At 47.8% G+C, this 21,712-nt stretch overlaps 1 protein-coding gene across 5 annotated transcripts in view; it reads left to right on the forward strand.

The window, feature by feature from the left end:
- Positions 1-2,269: 2,269 nt before the first annotated feature.
- The window catches only part of atxn2l (ataxin 2-like), a 44,255-nt gene continuing 24,812 nt past the window's right edge, over positions 2,270-21,712 (forward strand). For 2 of the 5 annotated variants that reach the window (XM_063062997.1, XM_063063000.1), the window contains exons 1-7: positions 12,755-12,948; positions 14,034-14,147; positions 16,544-16,580; positions 16,733-16,789; positions 18,289-18,360; positions 18,792-18,942; positions 19,272-19,393. In XM_063062997.1, coding sequence (XP_062919067.1) covers positions 12,902-12,948; positions 14,034-14,147; positions 16,544-16,580; positions 16,733-16,789; positions 18,289-18,360; positions 18,792-18,942; positions 19,272-19,393 — 600 coding nt within the window. In that variant the 5' untranslated portion in view covers positions 12,755-12,901. Of the gene's footprint in view, positions 2,468-12,754; positions 12,949-14,033; positions 14,148-16,543; positions 16,581-16,732; positions 16,790-18,288; positions 18,361-18,791; positions 18,943-19,271; positions 19,394-21,712 lie in introns of those variants that run through there. The other 3 variants (XM_063062996.1, XM_063062999.1, XM_063062998.1) reach the window with 3 other exon arrangements.

A 21,712-nucleotide genomic window follows, 5' to 3' on the forward strand; every position in this document is an offset into this window, starting at 1 on the left:
TTCATCTCATGTTCTCAATTATGTATTGCTTGGTTATTTACTATTATTTTTGTATTTGCACAGTTTGTTGTCTTCTGCACTTTGAATGCACAAGTTGGGCAGTTTTTCATTGATTCTGTTATGGTTGTTATTCTATAGATTTATTGAGTAGGAATCTCAGGGTTGAATGGTGATATGTATGTACTTTGATAATAACTTTAAGGTTTATTTTCTGAAGGGTTGATAATTGGTGGGTCTTCAGACTGTGAAGGCCAGTCTGGGCTCCACAATTTCGGGTGCGGTGTGGACACAAGTGGTGGCTGTGGTTAGTGGTTGGGCCTTTTGGTTGTTGGGTCTCTCCTGCCAATTGTTCTCTGCAGCACAGCAGAGTCTGCTTTCATGTATCGCAGCTCCCTTTCCTCCAGCTGCATCTACTGACTGCAATGTCTTCCCAGATTTTAGATGTGATGTCGAATTTCATCAAGCCTTTTTAGGTGTTTGCTTTGGCCTACCAGGGGCTTGCTGCTTCATTTCACCTGCACATTTGACAAGACAGGCCATTCCTTGTATGATAACAAAGTATGCCTGTGTGAATATGACAATACACTTTGACTTAGTTGAGTTGAGGGATGGGAGAGCCTTTAAAAGGAGATGATCACTTAATGCCTTTGCTGATCCGATCCTGAGGCATTCAATGGCCACTGATTAACATGAACACTCTCCCCCTCCTTCCCTGATTTGTTTCTGTGGGGCAGATTCGGAGAATCCCACACCCAGTGATTGCTTTCAATGGCCTCAAGGCATCAGTCAGTGAAGTTGTGAATGCAAGATTCTGCAAGTGCTGGAAAAACTCAGCAGGCCAGGCTGCATCTATGGACAGGAATAAACAGCTGGGCTGAGAGCCTTCATCAGGAATTAAAAAGAACCCCTCAACTGGGGAGGATGGGAGAAAGGAGAGGGAGGAGAGAGTTGTGAAGAGACAGGGAAGGAGAGCAGTTGGAAAGGGAAGCTCTCCAGGGCAGAGAGGTGGGGGAGGGGGAGAAGGAAGAGGTGGAGAAATAGACTAGCAATTGATTTAAAAGAGAGAGGTCGTAGGAGGAGAGAGATTTATGACAACCACTCAGGGGCTCCTTTGTTTTGTGGCGATTTGATAAGAACTTTAGGGGCAGCTTGTTTTTCCACCCAGATTGTAGTTGGTATATGGAACCAGCTGCTACAGAACATGGTTGAGGCAGATACATTAACAACAATTGAAAGACACGTGAACAAGTACGTGGATAGGAAGGATTTTGAAGGGATATGGGGCACAAGGGACGGGTTTAGATAGGAATTTTGATCGGTATGGACAATTGGTCCGAAGGGCTTGTTTCTGTACTGTAAACTATTATAGGAGGCCCCTGTTTTGTAAGTACATTACTATATTGTTTATTCACCCCGTATTTGAATATTATATTCTTCATCTAAGGCACTTGGAGCGACGATTAACGAATTCTGCAAGGGTGTATTTGGCGTAACGCGGGAGTCGCGCACTCCCCTCGCCCCACATAAAACCTTGCTTTGCCGTCTTTCGGGGGCGTTGCTGCACAGGTATGCCCACCCCCATGTTTTTGGTTTTAATTCGCAGAATTTGCCTTGATTCCCTTTAAATGTTTTGCAAGCACAACATAGCCCCAGTTTAGCGTCACAGCCAATCAGGCTGCAGGGTCCTACCCCTTTCTCCCTGACTGATTGTAGGCTGTGCCAATTAGAGGCCGAACTGTGTTTGGCTCTGACCAATCACCGGGCGGAGCGGAGGTGCGACGGTGGGATTTCGTGGCAGGGAGATGAGATGGACAGCCCACCAGGCCCTGCGGTTGAAGAGATCGACGTGAAGACAGACCAATGGCAGTTCGGGTACGGGACAGGATGCGAAGTGTCGAGTAATCGCAGCATCTCGGTGGGTGGGGCCGCCAAGGGACAAGTCCCCCTCCCCGCCCGCAGTCCGACTCCGAACCATGGGCGGAGTGACGTCCTCGCTCACCAATCAGTGCGGCGGCCGCAAAGGCTGGCGGCCTGGCCAAACCACGGTACAGACCAATAAGGAAGCGCAGGAATGACAGAGCAGGGCGTGCTCCAATCACTACCCACCATGTCGTTGAGTGACAGGCGGGACGCTTATAGGGGCAGGGGCGTCTTTACGGACAGGAGGGATAGACCAATAGGAAGGAGGAATTGTCCGGGAGCGAACACCAGTGATAGAGAGAGAGAAACGGAAGGGCGGTTCAACCAATCAGCTGGTGTGGAGGCGGGAGCAGTGGCGCGGCGCGAGCGGTGGCGGTGGTTGAGGTGGAACGAAGCGGCGGCTGAGGAGGCAAGAGAGACACACACAGAATAGAGAGGGAGCCCGAGGTGACCCACGGCTAGCCACGTAACCGACACCTGGAGCCGTCCGAGGACGGGAGAAAACGATCGGCCCCGGTCCGGAGATCACCGCGGCGGCAGCGATGAGGTGACGGAAAGGGGGGGAGGGGAGGGAAAGCCGGCGACTCTGGCGCGCATGCGCACTGGGGAGGCGGAGTGGCCTGTACCTGGTGAGGGGAGCGCTACTTCCTGTCAGCGCCGCGGCACCTGCTCGGCTGGGAAGGGTGAATGTGGTGGGAATGGGAAGGGAACCGATTGGGTAAGGGTGATGGAGGTAGGGATTGGAGTAAAGAACTCAGGAAACAGTTGACACTTCGGTCCGAAACCCCTCATCAGGACTAGGCAGAATAAGAAGGTAGGGAAAGGTGACTGAATTACATGATGGCAGATAATGGGTGAGGAGGAGGGCATTCTCTTGCACTTTATCGTTTATCTGCAGCATACTCTTTCCGTGGCTTTATTCTGCATTTGAATTGTTTGACATTGTTCTGGATCAATGCACTGTGTGTTGAGTTGTCTGCATAAGCACTATGCAAGACAAGTTTTTAACTGTTTCTCTGTGCATGTGACAATAATAAACCAATACCAAGGGGTAGGTGGGAGAATTAAGCAAGAAGCCGGGAGGTGAGAGGTAGAAGAAGTAAGAGAATGAAGAAGGGAGCTAATAGGACAAGTTAGTAGACCATGAAAGGAAGGGAAGCAGAAAGAGGTAAGGAGAAGGGACGGGGGGGGGTGGTAAACTAGAATGGGGAGAAAAGACAAAAGGGGGGGAAGGAATAATTACTTGAATCTGGTGTAGTTGATGTTCATGCAGAGAAAACTGTCAGGACAGACATTTAGTGGGTAGGGACAAGGGAGTCACAGAGTGATCCCTGCGGACAGTGGGGGGGGGCGCATTGGAAAAGATGCGCTCAGTAAAGTTCCTTTAGTCCTCACCTGCCACTCTGAGCCCCTGCATACAAACTATCATTTTCTGCAACTTCCATCTTCAACAGGACCCTGCAACCAAACACATCTTTATCTCCGCTTTTCGCAAGGATTGCTCCCACTGTGTCCATCTATCCATCCCTACTGATCTCCTCCTTCCTGGCATTTTTTCCCTACAAATGGCCAAAGTGCTCCATCTGCCCATTCACCTGCATTCAGGGCCCCAAACAGTCCTTCCAGGTGAGATAACACTTCACCTGCAAATGTGTTGGGGTCCTTTATTGTATCCAGTGCCATCTCCATTGCGGCATTGGTGAGACCCGACATAGAATGGCGGACCACTTTGTCAAACACCCCCGTTCCATCAGAGGAAAAACAATTTTCCGATGCCACCCATTTTAATTCCTGTCGCTATTCCCGGTCTGACATGTCGCTCTATGTGCTCCCCTTCTGCCGCCTTTAACAATGTACTAATCCAAGAACATTCAGTTATTATCTTCCCCTATGTAGTTTCAATGGGACAGTATCAGAATGTCCCACACCCAATGACTGGTCTTACTAGCCACCAGGTAATCAGTTAGAAATTAAACTGTGTACAGTCTTCAGGAAATGAAATCTATTTCTTGTTTTGTTTAATCCATAATTGTTGTTCATAGTGTCATAGCTGCAGAATGATTCCTAACGTAGTCCATGCTGACCAGAGCCGCCTCCTGGTTTGTCCCAATTGCTTGTGCTTGGCCCATAACCTTCCAAGTCCCTCTATGCCTCTTCAATGCGATTGTATCCACCTTGACCAGTTTCTTTGGCAGCTCATTTCAGGTACTTAGTACCTTACCTGTAATCAAGTTTAGAATCAGATATATTATCACTGACAAAACTTGTGCAATTTTGTGTTTTGTGGTAGTAGTACAATGCATTATGTAAAACTACTGTAAACTACAATAATAGTATATGAAATATAGTGCAAAACAAGCTAGTGAGGTCGTAATCATGTGTTTATTGGATCATTCAGAAATCTGATGATGGATGGGATGAAGTAGTTCTTGAATCACTGAGTGTGGCTGTTCAGGATCTCATACTTCCTCCTTGCTGGTGGTGACAGGAATAGGGCATGTCCTGGATGGTGAGGGTCCTTCTAGTGGATGCCACTTTTTTTTCCAGGCATCTCCTTGATGGTGGGAGGGTAGTGCCTGTGATGGAGTTGGGTCTCTTTTCAATCTCTACTCTCCTGTATGTGCCCTCTAGTTTTGTACTCCCTGACCCCAGAGAAAAGTCTGACCATTGATTTTATCCAAACACCTTATGACTTTATAACCAGCGTTCTCCTATGCTCCAATAGTGTGGCCAACCTCTCAGTATAGCTCATAACCTCTAGTCCAATCAGCATCCTTGTAATTCTGTCTGCACCCTCTCCATCTTGTTAATGTTTCCTATAACAGGGTGACCAGAACTGCAGAGTAGAGAGTACTTGCATAATTGCAACATAGTATTTCAGCTCCTCACCTGGATGGCCTGACTGGGCTTGTAAAGTAGGTTTCAAGGCTGATGAGCTGTCCCAGGGGGAGGTGTAGAGTGAGGTGGGTACTGCAAGTGGATGATTTTGTGGAGTGGAACGGGCTTGTGGGACAGTGTGATCCACTCCCTGCCACAAAGGTTTTTTAGGGAAGTGGGCTGGAGTCAGGAGTGTGTGGTTGGCTCCAGATCGAGGGTACACAAGAACTTGAATAGGTTGGTATGGAAAACATCGATAGTTTCTCAGGATTAATCCATGGATTCTTGCAGGACACTTCTGTTAAGCAATGATTCCTGAACTAACTGAATCTAGTGTTGTAGGCATTCACAGTAAAACAAAGAATCAGTGGAAAACTACACACAGATTGACAAATGACCAATGTGCAAAAGAAGCCAAATTGTGTAAATAATAAAAATGAATTAACATGAATGACTGTGAGCCCATTAGTTGTGGAATCAGTTCAGTGTTGAGGTGAGTGAAATCATCCATGCTGATTCAGGAGCCTGATGGTTAAAGGGTGATGACTGTTCCTTATCCTGGTGGGATGGGACCTGAGGCTTCTGTACCTTCTTCCTGACAGCAGCAGCAAGAAGAACGTGGCATGAATATTGGGGGATCCTTGATCATGGATGTTGCTTTCTTGTGGCAGCGTTCATTATGAACTCAGTGGTGGGGAGGGCCTTTGCCTGTGATCGACTGAGGTGTATCTGCTACTTCGTAGGTTTTTCTGTTCAAGAGCATTGCTGTTTCCATATCTGGCCGTAATGCAACAAGTCAGTAAACTCTCCACTGTGCTTCTCTGAAAGTGTGGATGATATTGTGAACCTGCACAAACTTCTAAGAAAGTAGAAAGCTGTTGTGCCGCCTTCGTAGTGGCAGTTGTGTGCAGGTCCTAGAACTGACCCTCTGAAATGATAAACACCAAGGATTTCAAAGTTACTGCCCACCCCACCTCCAATCCCCTAATGAGGATTGGCACATTCTTCTTCCTGTTGTCAACAATTGGCACTTGTTTTTGCTAGTGTTGTGTAACACCACTCAACCCGATTTTCAGTCTCCCTCCTATTTACTGATTCGTCACCACCTTTGGTTTGGTCAACAACAGTAGCATCATCAGCAAGTTTAAATATGGCTTTGGAATTATACTTAGCCACACAGACATAGAGCTAAGCACAGAGCCTTGTGTGCACCCGTGCTGATGGTGAATGCGGAGCAGATGTTGCCAAGTTGTATTGACAGGAGTCTGCAAGTGAGGAGGTTGGAGATCCAGTCGCACATGGAGGTGTAGTGGCTTCAGTCTTGGAGTTTAGTTGTTAGTTTTGAGGGGACGGTAGTGTTGAATGCTGAGGTATAGTTAATGAGGAGAATCCTGCTGTATGCATCTCTGTTGCGCAGATTTTCCAGAGCTGACTGGAGAGCCAATGAAATGGCTTCAGCTATTGGCCTGTTGTGACAGTAGGAAAATAAATCAGCTATGATGGAATGGGCCAAATAGCTTAATAATGCTACTTTGTGTTAGTAACAGAGACACAAAAGGCTACAGATCATGGAATCTGAATATTACAAGCAAACTGCTGGAGGAACTTAGCAGGGCAGGCAGCATCTGTCGAACGAAATGTGCTTGGGTCGAGACACTTCATAAAGTTCAAAATAAAATTTGTTATTAGAGTACATGAGTGTAACCACGCACAACCCTGTGATTCTTTCTCTGTGGTTATACTTGGCAAATCTATGGCACATTAACTATAAACAGTTCATCTGAATCTTTCTGAAGGCTCTTGGCCTAAAATGTGGACTGTACTCTTCTCCACAGATGTTGTCTGGCCTGTTGAGTTCCTCCAGCATTTTCTGTGTTGTTGAGCAGGATCTGTGTACTGTAAACATCAGGAATTGTAAACAGATTGTACAAATGCTGATAGTAGCAATAATAATGACCACAAAATAATAAGTCCTTAAATGTGTAGTTTTCCCCTTTTGTTCAAGAGATTGACAGGTCTAGTAACTGTGAACCTGATAGAGTGAGTCCTGGGACACCTGTACCTTCAGCCTGATGGCTGCAGTGAAAAAAGCATGGCCTGGGTGGTGAGGATGTTCGGATGCTGCTTTTCGAAGGCAATGTTCCATATAGATTTGCTTAATGGTTTGGAGAGTTTTACGTGTGATGTACTGAGCTGAACCCACTACCTGTTGTAGGATTTTCTGCTCAAAGGCATTGGTGTTCCCATATCAGGCTGTAATGCATCCAATAAGCACAATTTTTCCACCACATATCTATAACTGATATGCTGCAAACCAGCCTCTCAAAAAACTTCATTACTGTGGATGTAAGTGCCATTGGGCGATAGTCATTTAGACAGGTTACCTTGCTTGTCTTGGGCACTATATGATTGACGCCTGCTTGAAGCAAGTGGGTACCACACTGCTGGAGGGACGGTTTGAGATCTCTGTGAATACACCAGCCAGTTGGTCAGCACAGGTCTTCAATACTTGACCAGGTACTCCATCAAACTGTACGCTTTCCTTGGATTCACTTTCTTGAAGCCAGCTCCCGCACCTCCTCTTCAGATACTGAGACCTAAGGATCGTGGGGAGACTTGTGGGTGCACGATGGTTCCACCCTGTTCTGGTGATTAAAACAAGTATAGAAGGTATTAAGTTCATCTGGAAGTGAAGCTCTGTTGTTCCCTATGTCGCGAGGTTTAACTTTGTAGAAGATTATGGGATTCAAACCCTGTCATAGCTGTCAAACATCCCTTGTTGATTCTAGTTTTGACCAGAATCTCCACTTTGCCAGAGAGAGATCTTTACGGTGATTATACCTGCACCTCTTGTAGCATTCTTGATGTCTAGACTTGAATGCCTCTGATCTGACTCTCAGCAGGTCCTGGATTTCATTGTTCAGCCAGGAATTGGGGTAAACCCTGAATGATTTCATGGAGACACACTCATCCACAGCTGTTTAAATAAATTCTGTAATGACCCTGGTGTAGTCACTCGGGTCTTCAGATGAGTTCTTGAACGTGGCCCAGTCCTCTGACTTAAGGCAATCCTCCGCCTCCTGCAGTCACCTCCCAGTTGTCTTGATCTTAAGAGCCTAGTACTTTAGGCTCTGTCTGTATGTAGTTAGTAAGAGTACAGCCAAATGATCTGAGTGACACTAACCATCCACCAGTCTTGAAATATCCCACCCATTACTAACAGTGACACAAACATCTCTGCTAGGGCTGTAGCAATTTCTTTCCTAGCTTTCCAGTGTGGGAAAGGTTATTAACAATATCTGGTTTATTATCACTGACATGTGTCATGAAACTTATGGCAGCAGTACAGTGCAAGTCATAAAAAAATTACTAAGGTGAAAAAATCAATTACGTGAAAGAGGAATAGTGAGGTCGTGTTCATGGACTGTCAGAAATCTGATGACTGAAGAGGGGAAGCACTGTCTTCCTGATGGTGGTAATAAAAGGACATATCATAGATGGTGGGAGTCTACAGTGATGGATGCCACCTTGAGGCACTGCTTCTTGAAGATGTCTTTATGTTGGAGAGGATTGTGCCTGTAATGGAGCCGACTGAGTCTCCAAACCACTGCAGGCTCTTGTGATCCTGTACATTGGCACCTCCTTACCAGGCTGTGATATCACAATGCTCTCCACTGTACATCTGTAGAAATTTGCTGGAGTCTTTGTCATAGTGAATCTCAAGACTCCTAATGAAATAGGAGCTGCTGATGTACCTTTATGGAGGGAAGATGGCTAGTATAAGGATAGGAGGGGAAGGGATGGTTGGATCCAGGTGAGTTGGGGGTTGTGATAAACAGATGGAGTCTTGAAAAGTGGAGATGGTGACAAGAGGCCTCTTTACCCTTCCTGTAATGAGGTGACCAAAACTGCACACAATTGAGAGCATTTTATCTATATATATTTCTGTAATTAATGTTTTTATATGATGTATTGCAATAGACAGCAACTTTCAGAACATGTTCTAGTGCTGTTAAACCTGATTCTGACTGAAGTTTTGTGTAGCTGCAGGATTGACTTACTCACTCATAGGCATTGTTCCTACCAATGAAGACAAGCATGCCATCCACTTCCTTTATCTGCTTATTGAGCTGTGTATCTGTGTCCACCTCTTGACATACAGTATGATCAGCACTAACATGATGTGCTGGTTTATTGTTATGGGTACTAAGGTACAGGTTTTACATGCTGCCCATCACATCATGACATCAAGGTAATACAAAGGAAACCAGTAACAGAATGCAGAATGAAGTGTTAAGAGTTGTACAACTGCATTGTAGGTAGACAATAAAGTGCAAGGGCCATGGCCAGGTAAATTGTCAGGTCAAAGTTTACCTTATCATTAGTGAATCTTCAATAATTCCATAACTGCAGAGTAGAAGCTGTCCTTGAACCTCGAGTTATGTGCTTTCAAGCTTTTGCACCTTCAGCTTGTGGTAAGTAGAGGGATGAAGGAATGTAAAGTGTGGGGGTGGGGGGGGGCAGGCTGGCTGCTTTATTGAGGAAGTGGGATGTGTCATGGAGGGCAGATTGGTTTCTAAGATGTGCTGAGCTATGTCCAAAACTCAATGCGATACTCAATGAATAGGGTGGCTGACATACCAAATCATGATAAGAACATAAGGTATAGGAGCAGGAGTAGGCCATCGAGCCTGCCCCATCATTCAATAAGATCGTGGCTGATCTGTCCGTAAACTCAGCTTCATCTACCTGCCTTACTATGTAAAAACCTATCTGTTTCTTAAATATATTTAGTGAAGAAGCTTCAGCTGCTTCCCTGGGCAGAGAATTCCACAGATTCACCACTCTCTGGGGAAAAACAGTTTCTCCTCATCTCTGTCCTAAATCTTCTCCCCTGAATCTTGAGGCAATGTCCCCGAGTTCTAGTCTCACCTACCAATGGAGCAACTTTACCACTTGTATCTTATCTATCCCTTTCAAAATTTTGTATGTTTCTATAAGATCCCCTCTCAATCTTCGGAACTCCAGAGAGTATAGTCCCAGGCAACTCGATCTCTCCTCATAGGTTAACCCCTTCATCCCTGGAATCAACCTGGTGAAAAACCTCTGCACTGCCTCCAAAGCCAGTACATCCTTAAGTATGGAGACCAGAACTGCAGATAGTACTCCAGATGCAGCCTCACCAGTACCCTGTATCGTTGCAGCATGACCTCCCTGCCCTTGAATTCAATCCCTCCAGCAATGAAGGCCAACATTTCATTTGCCTTCTTAATAACCTGTTGTACCTGCAAGCCAACTTTTTGCGATTCATGCACAAGCACTCCCAAGTCCCTCTGCACAACTCTATGCTGCAATCTTTCACCAGTTACCATTTAAATAATCTGCTCTTCTATTATTCCCTCCAAAGTGGATGATCTCGCATTTACAAATGTTGTATTCCATCTGCCAGACTTTGGCCCACTCACTTAACCTATCTATATCCCTCTGCAGACTCTCCACATCCTCTGTAGAATTTGTTTTTCCACTCAGTTTAGTGTCATCAGCAAATTTTGCTACGCTACACTCAGTCCCCACTTCCAAATCATCAATGTAAATAGTAAACAGCTGCGGGCCCAGCAGCGACCCCTGCGGCACCCCACTCACCACTGACTGTTAACCGCAGAAACACCCACCTTTTTTTTAGATTATGAAGACACGTAGCCCCCTTTTATTGTCATTTAGTAATGCATGCATTAAGAAATGATAGAATATTTCCTCCGGTGTGATATCACAAAAACACAGGACAAACCAAGACTGAAAAAACTGACAAAACCACATAATTATAACATATAGTTACAAACAGGGTAACAATACCATAACTTGATGAAGAAGTCCATGAGCACAGTAAAGTTCAAAGTTTCTCAAATGTCCCACATCTCTCGCAGACGGGAGAAGGAAGAAAAACTCTCCCTGCCATGCCGACCAGAATCCGACTCTGAGTCATCCGAAAACTTCGAGCTCTGATCAGCTCTATGACACTGAGTACTGAGCGCCATCTCTGTCCGAACGATTCGACCTCTTTCTCGGTCGCCAAAAGCAGGCAAGGCCAGGGATTTTGAGGCCTACCCTCCGAAAAATTCCCGACCACACAGTAATGACAGTAGCGGACGGGCGTTTCAGAAATTTCTCCAGATGTTCCTCTGTGCTTTCACGTCTGTCTCCATCAAATCAGAAATTGTCCACGGCCCCTATTTAACAGATACGACATCATTTTTCACCAGAGAGCTGCGCATGCGCGGTGCGCTGCTATCTTCTCCTCCCACTTATACCAACTCTCTACCGTCTATCGTTTAACCAATCCACTATCCATGCCAATACACTTCCTCCGACTCCATGCATTTGTATCTTATTTATAAGTCTCTTGTGTGGCGCCTTATCGAATGCCTTCTGGAAATCCAAGTATACAACATCCACCTGTTCCCCTCTATCCACTGCGCTCATTATGTTCTCAAAGAGCTGCATTAAGTTTGTCAAACAGGACCTACCCTTTCTGAATCCATGCTGCGTCTGTCTAATGGAACCGCTCCTTTCTAAATGTTTTGCTATTTCTTCCTTAATGACAGCTTCAAGCATTTTCCCGACTTCAGATGTTAAGCTAACTGGCCTAAAGTTGCCTGTCTTTTGCCTACATCTTTTTAAAAAAGTGGCGTGACATTTGCTGTCTTTCAATCCGCCGGGACCTGCCCAGAGTCTAGAGAGTTTTGATAAATGATTACCACTGCATCTACGTTATCCTCTGCCAATTCCTTCAGCACCCTGGGATGCATCCCATCAGGCCCAGGGGACATCTACAATCAGGCCCTCTAGTTTGCTCATCACTATCTCTTTAGTGACAGAGATTTTATCGAGGTCCCCACCTCCCATTTCATCCATAACATCCTTCTTTGGCAAATTAGATGTGTCTTCCACCGTGAAGACCGACACAAAAATAGTCATATGATGCCTCGGCCATTTCCTTATCACCCAATATCAATTTCCCCTTCTCATCTTCCAAGGGACCTATGTTGTCTTTAGCCACCCTCTTCCACTTTATATATTTATAAAAACTTTTGCTATTTGTTTTTATATTTTGTGCTAATTTACTTTCATACTCTATCTCATGATGCTTCTGGATTGGATGCTTTCCATGGTGCAGTGATAAAGATTGGTAAAGGTAGACAGGGACGAGGTGAATTTCTTTTTCCTTTGAGGATGTGGAGACGCTGGTGAGCTTTCTTTGCTGTGACATCAACGTGGATCGACTGGAACAGATGATGTTCACACCTAGCAACTGAATTTATAATTTCAGAACATATTAACAGTATTGCATAAGCCAGGCAACTCTGTAACCATACTCCACAATCACCCTAACCCTTTCCTCTTGCACATTTTTCTTACTTCCATTTACCTTTCTAAGAGTTTCTTGAATGTCCCTATGGTATTAACCTCCACCATCACCGCGAGCACCTACCACTCTCAGTTTTTAAAACAACCCTACCCTAACCAATTGTTATCGAAGCACCATAGAAATCATCCTTTCTAGGTGCATTACAGCTTGCTACTACTCTGCCCATCACCGCAAGAAACCCCAGAGAGTTGTGGACACTGCTCGGCACATCACGGAAACCAGCCGCTCCTCCATGTACGTGTGAAGGGCCTGAGCTTGCTCCTTTGAGCATTCCTGCCCTGCCGATCCGGGGAGATCGGGGCACCCAAGCAAAGCAGCATCTACTTCCGGCCACCACCAGCGCAATGATCTGGCCGGGGGAGGAGGGGGTGGGAAGGAACGGCCGGCGCATGGCAGCTGAGTGCAGCATCTGCTGTTGGCTGAGGAGCCCGAAGAGGGCGTGGCCATCACCCTGAGCATGCGCTTTGCGTCTCTACGCCCTGTGTTTGGCGTAACCGCACGTGACCAGGGGCGGAGAAAGCGTCTCGCGCATGCGCGCAGTTTACTGCTCGCTCCCTCCCCTCCGCGCTGGCCCCGGCGGAAGGAGCCGGCCACCTCGCTCTCTCTCTGTTTCTAACCCCCTTCCCCTGTTCACTTGTCCTCCCCATCCCAAACTCCTCCAACCATAACTCCCTGGCGATGAAGGCGGCGCCTCGCACTAGCATTGGTGCGCCTCCGGCCGACAGGTGAGAGAAGCCGGGGAGATGGAGGCGGTTTGTTGGGGGTGGTGGTTGGAGAACAAGCACGGGCTGCCGAAGGAGGGCGGGGCATCTCTTGCTGCTGTCCAATGGCTGTGCGATACTCGCTCAGATAGAAGGGTAAATTGACCAATGGATGCCAATGCCGGTTTGATGGGCGTCGCGCTTGACCATTTAGAGGAGTCGGTACATTTCTACGGTGCTAATTGGAAAGGGCGCGGGCCCAGATAGACCCACGTGGGCTACTGGCACTGCGATCACGTGGAGTGTGGGCTGGGCTGTCATTGGTTTAGAGCAAGAAGGCGGTGCAGCGGACAGGTTCGGCTGTTATTGGACAGCCGAAGGACTGTTCGGACTCCACACGATTGATCAATTCAGCTGTCAATCAACAGCCGAGAGTGGGTTTGGGGAAACTGCTGCAAAGTCGGTGAGGGAAGAGCTAAGCAACACAAATAAAATGCTGGAGGAACTCAACAGGCCAGTTAGCACCTACTGCGGCCGGGGAGAGGGGGGAGGTACAGTCGACGTTTCGGACCAAGACCCTTCGGAAGGACTGGAGTTAAAACTTTAGATTTAAAAGGTGGGGTACGGGAGAGAAAAACACAAGGTGGTAGGTGAAACCGGGAGGGGATGAGATGAAGTAAAGAGCAGGGAAATTGATTGGTGAAAGAGATACAGGGCTGGAGAAGGGGGAGTCTGACAGGAGAGGACAGAAGGCCATGGAAGAAAGAAAAGGGTAGTGGAGCACCAAGAAGAGGCGATGGGCATGCAGGTAGATATGGTGGGAGAGGAAAAAGTGGATAGTGCAGGAAAGGGGGAGGGCATTACTGGAAGCTCTAGAAATTGATGTTCATGCCATGAGGTTGAAAGCTACCCAGGTGGAATATTAGGTGTTGTTACAACAACCTGAGTGTGGTCTTATCGTGACAGTAGAGGAGGCCACGGACAGACATATCAGAATAGGAAGTGGAATGAAAATGGTGACCACTGGGATTTCTTGCTTCTTAGGTGGGTGGAGTTTAGGTGTTTGGCGAAGTGGTCTCCAAATCTATTATGTTCTCATCGATGTACAGGAGGCCACACCGAGAGTACCAGACACAGTATATGACTCCAACAGACTCGCAGGTGAAGTGTCGGCTGGAAAGAATGTTTGGAGCCATGAGTGGTAGTGAGGGAGGAGTACAAGGGTAAGTGCCAGGAGAGAGATCAGTGGGGAGGGACAAATGGACAAGGGAGTTGTGTAGGGAGCGATCCCTGCGGAAAACAGAAAAAGGGGGAAATGTGCTTGCTGGTGAGATCCCGTTGGAGATGGAAGTTACAGAGCATTATGTGCAGGGATCACTCCCTTAATGACACCCTTGTTTATTTGTGCCTCCCCACTGATCACCCACCTGGCATTTACCCTTGCAAGAGGAACAAGTACTACATCTGCACTTAGACCTCCTCCTTCACTACCATTTAGAGTCCCAAACAGTCCTTCCAGGTGAGGCAACACTTCACCTATTAGTCTGTTGGGATCATATACAGCGTCCGGTGCTGCTGGTGCGGCCTCCTGTATATCGATGATCACCTATGCGCCGTCTGCCAGAAAAAACAGGATCTCCCACGGGCCACCCATTTTAAATACACTTCCTATTCCTATTTTGATATGTCAATCTATGGTCTCCTTTATTGTGTAAATGAGGCTACACTCGGTTTGGAGGAACAACATCTTGTATTTCGTTAGGGTAGCCTCCAACCTGATGGCATGAACATCAATTTCTGAAACTTTTGGTAATGCCGCACCCCACACCATCCCCTTTTTGCTCTCTCACCATATCTCATCGCCTCCCTTTGGTACTTCTCCCCCTTTTTTCTTTTTACCATGGCCTTCTGTCCTCTCTCTCCTATCAGGCTCCCCTTTTCCAGCCCTGAATCTCTTTCACCAATCAACTTCCCAGCTCTTTACTTCATCCTTTCTACCTCCTGGTTTGACCTATCACCTTGCGTTTCTCTCTCCCCCCACCTTTTAAATCTACTCATTTTTTTTTTCTCCAGTCCTTGCTGAAGGGTCTAGGCCCGAAACGTCGGCTGCTTATTTCCATAGATGTTGCCTGGCCTGCTGTGTTCCTGCAGCATTTTGTGTGTGTTGCTCGGATTTCCAGTATCTGGAAATTTCCTCTTGTTTGTGAGGGGAGGGCTAGGTCAAGGATAACAGAGTTGATGTAATAGTGTGCAGGATCACAATGACTGCGAAGTTAGGGTTGCAGAGTGGGTTGTAAGAGAGCGGGCTAGTATTCACAGGGTTGTGGCAGAGGGATGACAGATCAGAGGTTGGGGATCAGTGTCAAGGATCACAAGGTCGGGGGAGCGGGATGAAAGATCCCATGGTTGGATGAATGAGGTCGTGGATCTCGGTTGAGGGAGCACGGTCAAGGAAGATGACTTTGGGCTGCGGGGTCAAGCATCACTGAGTCGGAAGAGTGGGATCGACTATTGTGGGACCAAGGAATGTAGTGTTGGGTCACTGGGGTCAAGGATCGCTGGGGGTGGGGTCAGAGAGCACACGTAAGGATCAGTAGTCATTGACTTCTGACTAGATAGAGCAGACGTGGAGAGGATGATTCCTGTAATGAGTGAATCTAGGATCAGAGGGTATAGCTTCACAGTGAAAAGATGTCCCTTTATAACAGAGATGAAAAGGAATTTATTTAACCAGATGTTGGTGAATTTGCCACAGATGGCCGTGAAGGCCAGGTCACTGGGCGTATTTAAAGTGGCGGTTAGTAGATTCTTGATTAGTCAGGGCATTAAAGGCTTCGAAGGGAAGGCAGCAGAATGGTGTTGAGAGTGTTAATAAATCAGCCATTATGGAACAGCAGAGCAGACTTAATAGACCGAGTGGCCTAATTCTGCTTCTGTGGCTAATGGACTCTCTGATCAGTGACATCTTACCCACTGCACATCTGATTATCAGTGATGATTCCACTGGACAGGTTGGGTCCGTCTTGTCAGCAGTTGCTCTGTAGCACCCTGAAGGATCCCGATATGTACATCTCACAGTGCCAGACACCCCAGATGTCTAAGCTGTCGGATGACCCACATGTGGCCAGACTCTGCACATCTTGTGTCCAGTGACCTGAGAATGGAGTTGAGAGGGGAAATAAATCAGCCATGAATGAGTGATGGAGTGGACTCGATCAGCGTACTGGTCTAATTCTGTGCCTGTGTCTTGTGGTATATGGAATGAGCTGTAAGAAATGCATTCCTGACCTCTTATGAAGCAATGCAAGGCCTTTTCTCAACCTTGAGGTGCTGGGGACCGCAGGCATCAACATTTTAGTGGGGAGGGGGAGCTTTGCCACTTTACTGCCGTCTTTTGTCTTTCTTCCAGTGGCTTCACCACCGAGAATGGAGGGAGACAGGTTGATTGGGATCTGGGAAACTGTTGGGTACGAGAATGGTACAGTGATAGGAGGTAGCAGGGATGATTGTGACAGAGCATAAGTACAAGAGATTCTGAAAGACGAGGTCTTGCATCCAGTTTCGAACCCTGCCTCCGAGGGATACCTCCTTACTGACTGCCCTCTGCTTTATATTACAGGGGGAGGAGCAGTGTCAAGGGATCCCCACAGTCGCCGGTGAGTGTCTCTTTCTGTCTGTCTCTCATCCTCACTCTTAACCCACTTTTCTGCTTCACCCATCTCCTGATCCACATCCTCCTAACCCCCCCTTTCCCTTTCACATTTCTCTCCTTGGGCCAGCTGTGTGAAGGTGTGTCCTTGTGTTCCAGGTGTTCGAGGGGGTTTACAACAACACACGGATGTTGCACTTCCTGACTGCAGTCGTGGTGAGTGATCTGTGCTATCCCCGTCACCTCTTGTGGACACACACGCATGCCATGAGAACATGCAGAGGTGCGCCACACAAGCATGTGCACTCTCACATGCACACTCCCTGCATAATATCACCCGTGCACACAGGCACATACATAGGCAGCAATGCACACAGGGACAGATGCAGATGCAAGTGCACACACCAAACCACTCCACCACCACCACCACCAGTCTGTCTCTTCATCTGCCAGCTGTCACTGAGCTCCTCGCCTGCCTGACTGACACGGATATACCTGTTCTCTGAACAGTTCACCCTTGTCCGCCTATCTGCACATCCTCAGCCTGCTGATTGTCATCTTTTGGTTTCCCAGATCCCACATGGAAGATGGTCTTTGGTCCAACTGGCCAATTCCGACCAGATCCCTCGAATGAGCCAGTTCCCCCTTTGTTGATCAGGATCAATGAGTATGGGTGTCTTAGCTGTTTACACAAGCTAGTATGCAACCCAGGGCAGTACGATATGGAGAGCAAGCTGTTGCCCCTCCAGCACGTTCCTCCTTCAGCACAGCTGATGAATCCAAAGGAACGGCAGAGACGGATAGTTTGGCACCAGTGGTGTTGCAGGAGTTGCTAGTCAGCACTGAGCTCAGTAAAGGGACTCCAATTCTGGATTTTTCCTTGGGGTGTACTCCCGAAGCCTTCGCCATGAGTGTGAAAAGCTGTAAGGTCGTGGAGGTTTGAGATCAGATTTTTCCTTCTAGATGAGATGCCAACCGCGGTTGATGGAGCCCCATTGGCCCGAAGTGACTGGTTTTAAGGCATCGGTAACCCGCCTTTGCCCCTCCCCCGTCAGAAATTGTTCTGCTGGACTTAGTAGCTCAGGCCACGCATGAAGACCAGCAGCTGAACTTAGTTATCAGAGGCTAGAGATTCATGCCATTAGGAGCATAGGTAGTGGGAGCTTACCACCCTCCCTCCTCTCCCCCGCACAGCGGTATAACAACCTTAAGGAATCAAGCAAGGAGCCAGTCCCATTTGGCCCTTATCCCTGTAAACCTTTCCTATCCAGGTACGTGTGCAAGTCTCTTAAAATGCTGTTAACGTACCTTTCTCAAACACTTTCTCCAGTTCACATTTCAGCCAGCCCCAGCCGCCTGTGCTTGGACCGTATCTCTAAACATTTACTATCCAAACTACCTACTTCAAATACTTCATCTGACAGCTCATTCCATATACTGACCACCCTCTGGGTGAAAAGTTGCCCTTCAGGTCTCTATGAAATCTGTTCCCTCTGACCTTAAACCCGTGCCCTGTAATTCTGTTGTAAAGAGAGCTGAGACTGATATTCTTTGTCCATGAGCTTACCAAATGCAGTTCTCCCTCACCCCAAATGCGTGCTATTGAACTGACCCTTAACATATTGTCGGGGGGAACATATATTCATTCATTTCTCAATGTACTCCAACTAACCACACTCCTGCCCATCTTACTAACCCACCAGTCCTTCCTGCAGGGGTCCACGTGTGATGTGAGAGTGAGGAATGGCACCGTCTATGAGGGGATCTTCAAAACACTCAGCTCCAAGGTAAGCAGCAAGCTCACCGATAAAGACCCTATGCCTCCAGCTGTCAACTAGTCAACCCTCCCAGCTTGGTAAACCCCTTCTGACCCCCTGCTTCCTGAGGACTCCATGCTTTCCCACCATGGGTGCTGTCTCTGTCCCTTTTTATTGCCCACTCTCACTGTTTTTCTCCCCCCGCCCGCTCTCCCACCACCCCCGCTTACCCTCCCCCAGCCCGCTCACCCCCCATACGCTCCACCTATCCCTGCACCAGCCTCCTCCCCCCCTCCCTCTCTCCACACTTCCCGCCTCCCTCTCTCTTTTGCTGTTTCTCAATTTTGCACACAGTCTGGGGTTCACAATATCTCTCATCTGTCTCTTTGACTAACTCCTTGTGAACCTCTGCTCGAGTCTCCCCTGGCCCTTCCTCTCACTGCACCATTTGCTGCCCACAGCTGGAGCTGGCCGTGGACACAGTGCACCGGAAGAGTGCAGACACAGCAGCTGGCCCCAAGTGTGAGGATATCATTGATACCATGATCTTTAAACCTTCTGATGTTGTGGTGGTGCAGTTCCGTGATGTAGACCTCAACTACGCAATGAGAGGTGAGCAGACTAGTCCACTCTTTCCCCCCCCCCCCAGTCACCTGCCACAGTCAGACCCCAGAGAATAGGGAATAACTGGCTCTCACTCTGTTGGCTGAGGTTGTAAGGGACAGAGAGAGTGGTGTGCTTGGGAGGGTAAGTGTGAAAGCGGGGGGTCGGGGAGAAGGAGGATGGAGAGGTGGAAGAATAGGAAGGAGGGTGGAAGGTTTGAGGGAGGGAGAAACGGAGAGAAGGGATGAGAGGATGGAGGGGGAGCAGGAAATGGGGAGGGAGAAGTGAAGGGAGTCGGGCAGCCTCCACTGACACCCATTTTCTCCCCTTCCCTGCAGACAAGCTGACGGACCCGATGGTGAGCACCAAGGTGAACGGGGAGCATCGTGAGAGCCCCCTGCAGCCCTGGGAGGGCGGTGGAGATAACAACAGCGATGACTTCGACCTAGAGTCTGATGTGGTGGGTACGGGCTGGCAACTGTACATTTCCCCGCTGAGGGGGAGCAGGAGGGGAGGAGTCAATGTGGGCTTGTCCCTGGAGAGATGAGGGGAATCAAGAGCATGAGGGTGGAGAGGGGAGGGATTCAATGGAACAGTACCAGATAACTAGAGATGCCGGAAGGGAGGTGTTCAAAGTGGGTTTTCTCCTGGAGAAGGAAGGGTGTTGGGAGTGAGGGAGGTGAAGTCAAGATGGGGAGAGAACAAAATGGACTGGTGCCAGAGAGGTGGGGCATGGGGGTGGGTATGACTTATATGGGACTGTCTACGGAGGTGGGTGTGTCAGGAATTGGAGACGGCAGTGGAGTGGGGGGAGGGATCAGTGTGGGTCTGTGTGGGCTTCAGGAAGGAGGGACAGAGGAGAGGGTAGGGCTGTCTCCAGAGAGGTGGGTGTGTTAGGAATTGGAAAGGGGGAGTGATCAAAGAGGGTCTGTCCCACAGAGATTGGGTTTCAGGAGGGAGGAAGTCAAAGTGGGCCATCCCCAGAAAGATATGCTGTTGGGAGAAGAAGGAAGGGAGCGAGATGGTGGAGGTGTGATGGAAGAGGGGGGAGGGGACAAAATGGTGGAAGGGCAGGGGGAAGGTGGGGCCTCCTCAGAGAATTGAAAGCACTGGGAGGGAGGGTGAAAGGCAAAGATGAATGTCCTGTGAAAGGAGGTGGGAGGAGTTTTAGGAGAGGGGGAGGCAGAGGGGTGGTGCTCGTCGAGTGATGGAGAGATGGAAGGTGGGAGAGCAGATGAGTAACCAAGGGTTGACTCTGAGTGAACTGGAAAAGTGAGTGGGAGATGAAGAGAAATGAAGATAGGGGTGTAAGGGAAGGAGGGTTGGGGAGAGAGAGTGGGAGAGAGAATAAATTGGTCTATTATTGGCATATGTATCAAAATACACTGAAAAGCTTGTCTTGCGTACTGCTTATACAGGTCAGGTTATTACACAGTGCATTGAGTTGGTACAAAGTTAAACAACATCAGAATGCAGAATAAAGAATGGTGGTTAGAGAAAATGCAATGACCATGAAGTACAAGGGCCATGACAAGGTAGATTGTAAGGTCAAGAGTCCATCTTAGCATACTAGGGGAACATTTAATACTGTTTAATAGCAGGGTAAAAGCTATCCTTGAGCTTGGTGGGATGTACTTTCAGGCTTTTGTATCTTCTGCCTAATGGGAGGGAACAGAATGTCCGAGTCTTTTATTGTGCTGGTGCTTTTCAAAGGCAACAGAAGTGTAGACAGTATCCATGGAGGGGAGCTGGTTTCTGTGATGTGCTGAGCTCTGTCCATAACTTTCTTTGGTTTTTAGAAAGATGGGAAGAGATGGAATAGTGGGCTAGGGAGTGAAGGATAAGGATCCAGTCAAACAATGTTCACCCTGACACTAAAGCATGCACAACTGTCCTTGGAATGGTGGGGGGTGGCGCGGAGAGACTCGGTATAGAACCTGCCTGGCCTGGCAGCAGAGAGTGAGATTTAGTGTTCATGGACTTTTGAAAAACTTGATGATGAAGGGGAAGAGGCTGTTCCTAAAATGCTGAGTGTGGATCTTTAGGTCCCAATACCACCTCTTTGATGGTAGTAATGCGAAGAGGATATGTCCTGAGTGGTGGAGCTCCTTCACGATAGATACTGCCTTCTTGAGGCAGCGGCTTTTGAAAATGTCCTTGGGAGGCTCGTGCCCATGATGGGGCTGGCTGAGTCGACAACACTGTTCAGCCTTTTCTGGTCTTGTGCATTGGAGCCTCCATACCAGGCAGCGGTGCAACCAGTGAGAATGCTCGCCACCATACTTCTGTATAAGTTTGCGAAAATCTTTCACATAGCATCCTTAGAAACACAATTCATTCAGTTCTCACTGGAGGAAGTCAACAAGTCAGACAAATATCTATGGAGAGCCAAAAAGTATCAGTGTTTCATAAGAACGTAAGTAGCAGGAGTCGGCCACCTGGCCCATTGAGACTGCTCTGCTGTTCAGTAGGTTCACGGCTGATTTGGCTGTAGATTCAACTCCACCTACCTGACTTTTAGTCATAAACCTTAATTTCCTGCCTATGCAAAATTCTTATCCAACTGTGTCTTAAAAATATACAGTACTGTATAAGTCCTGAAGAAGGATCTCTGCCCGAAACACCGACTGCTTGCTCGTTTTAATGGACGCTGCCTGACCTGAGTTCCTCTATTGGTCTGGATTTCCAGCATCTGCAGAATTTCTTATCTTAAGTATATTTAATATGGTAGCCTCAACTACTTCCCTGACAAAGAATTGCACAGATTCACTACTGTGGA

Source organism: Mobula hypostoma, chromosome 11 (genome assembly GCF_963921235.1).
Source record: "Mobula hypostoma chromosome 11, sMobHyp1.1, whole genome shotgun sequence".
NCBI classification, from domain to species: domain Eukaryota; kingdom Metazoa; phylum Chordata; class Chondrichthyes; order Myliobatiformes; family Myliobatidae; genus Mobula; species Mobula hypostoma.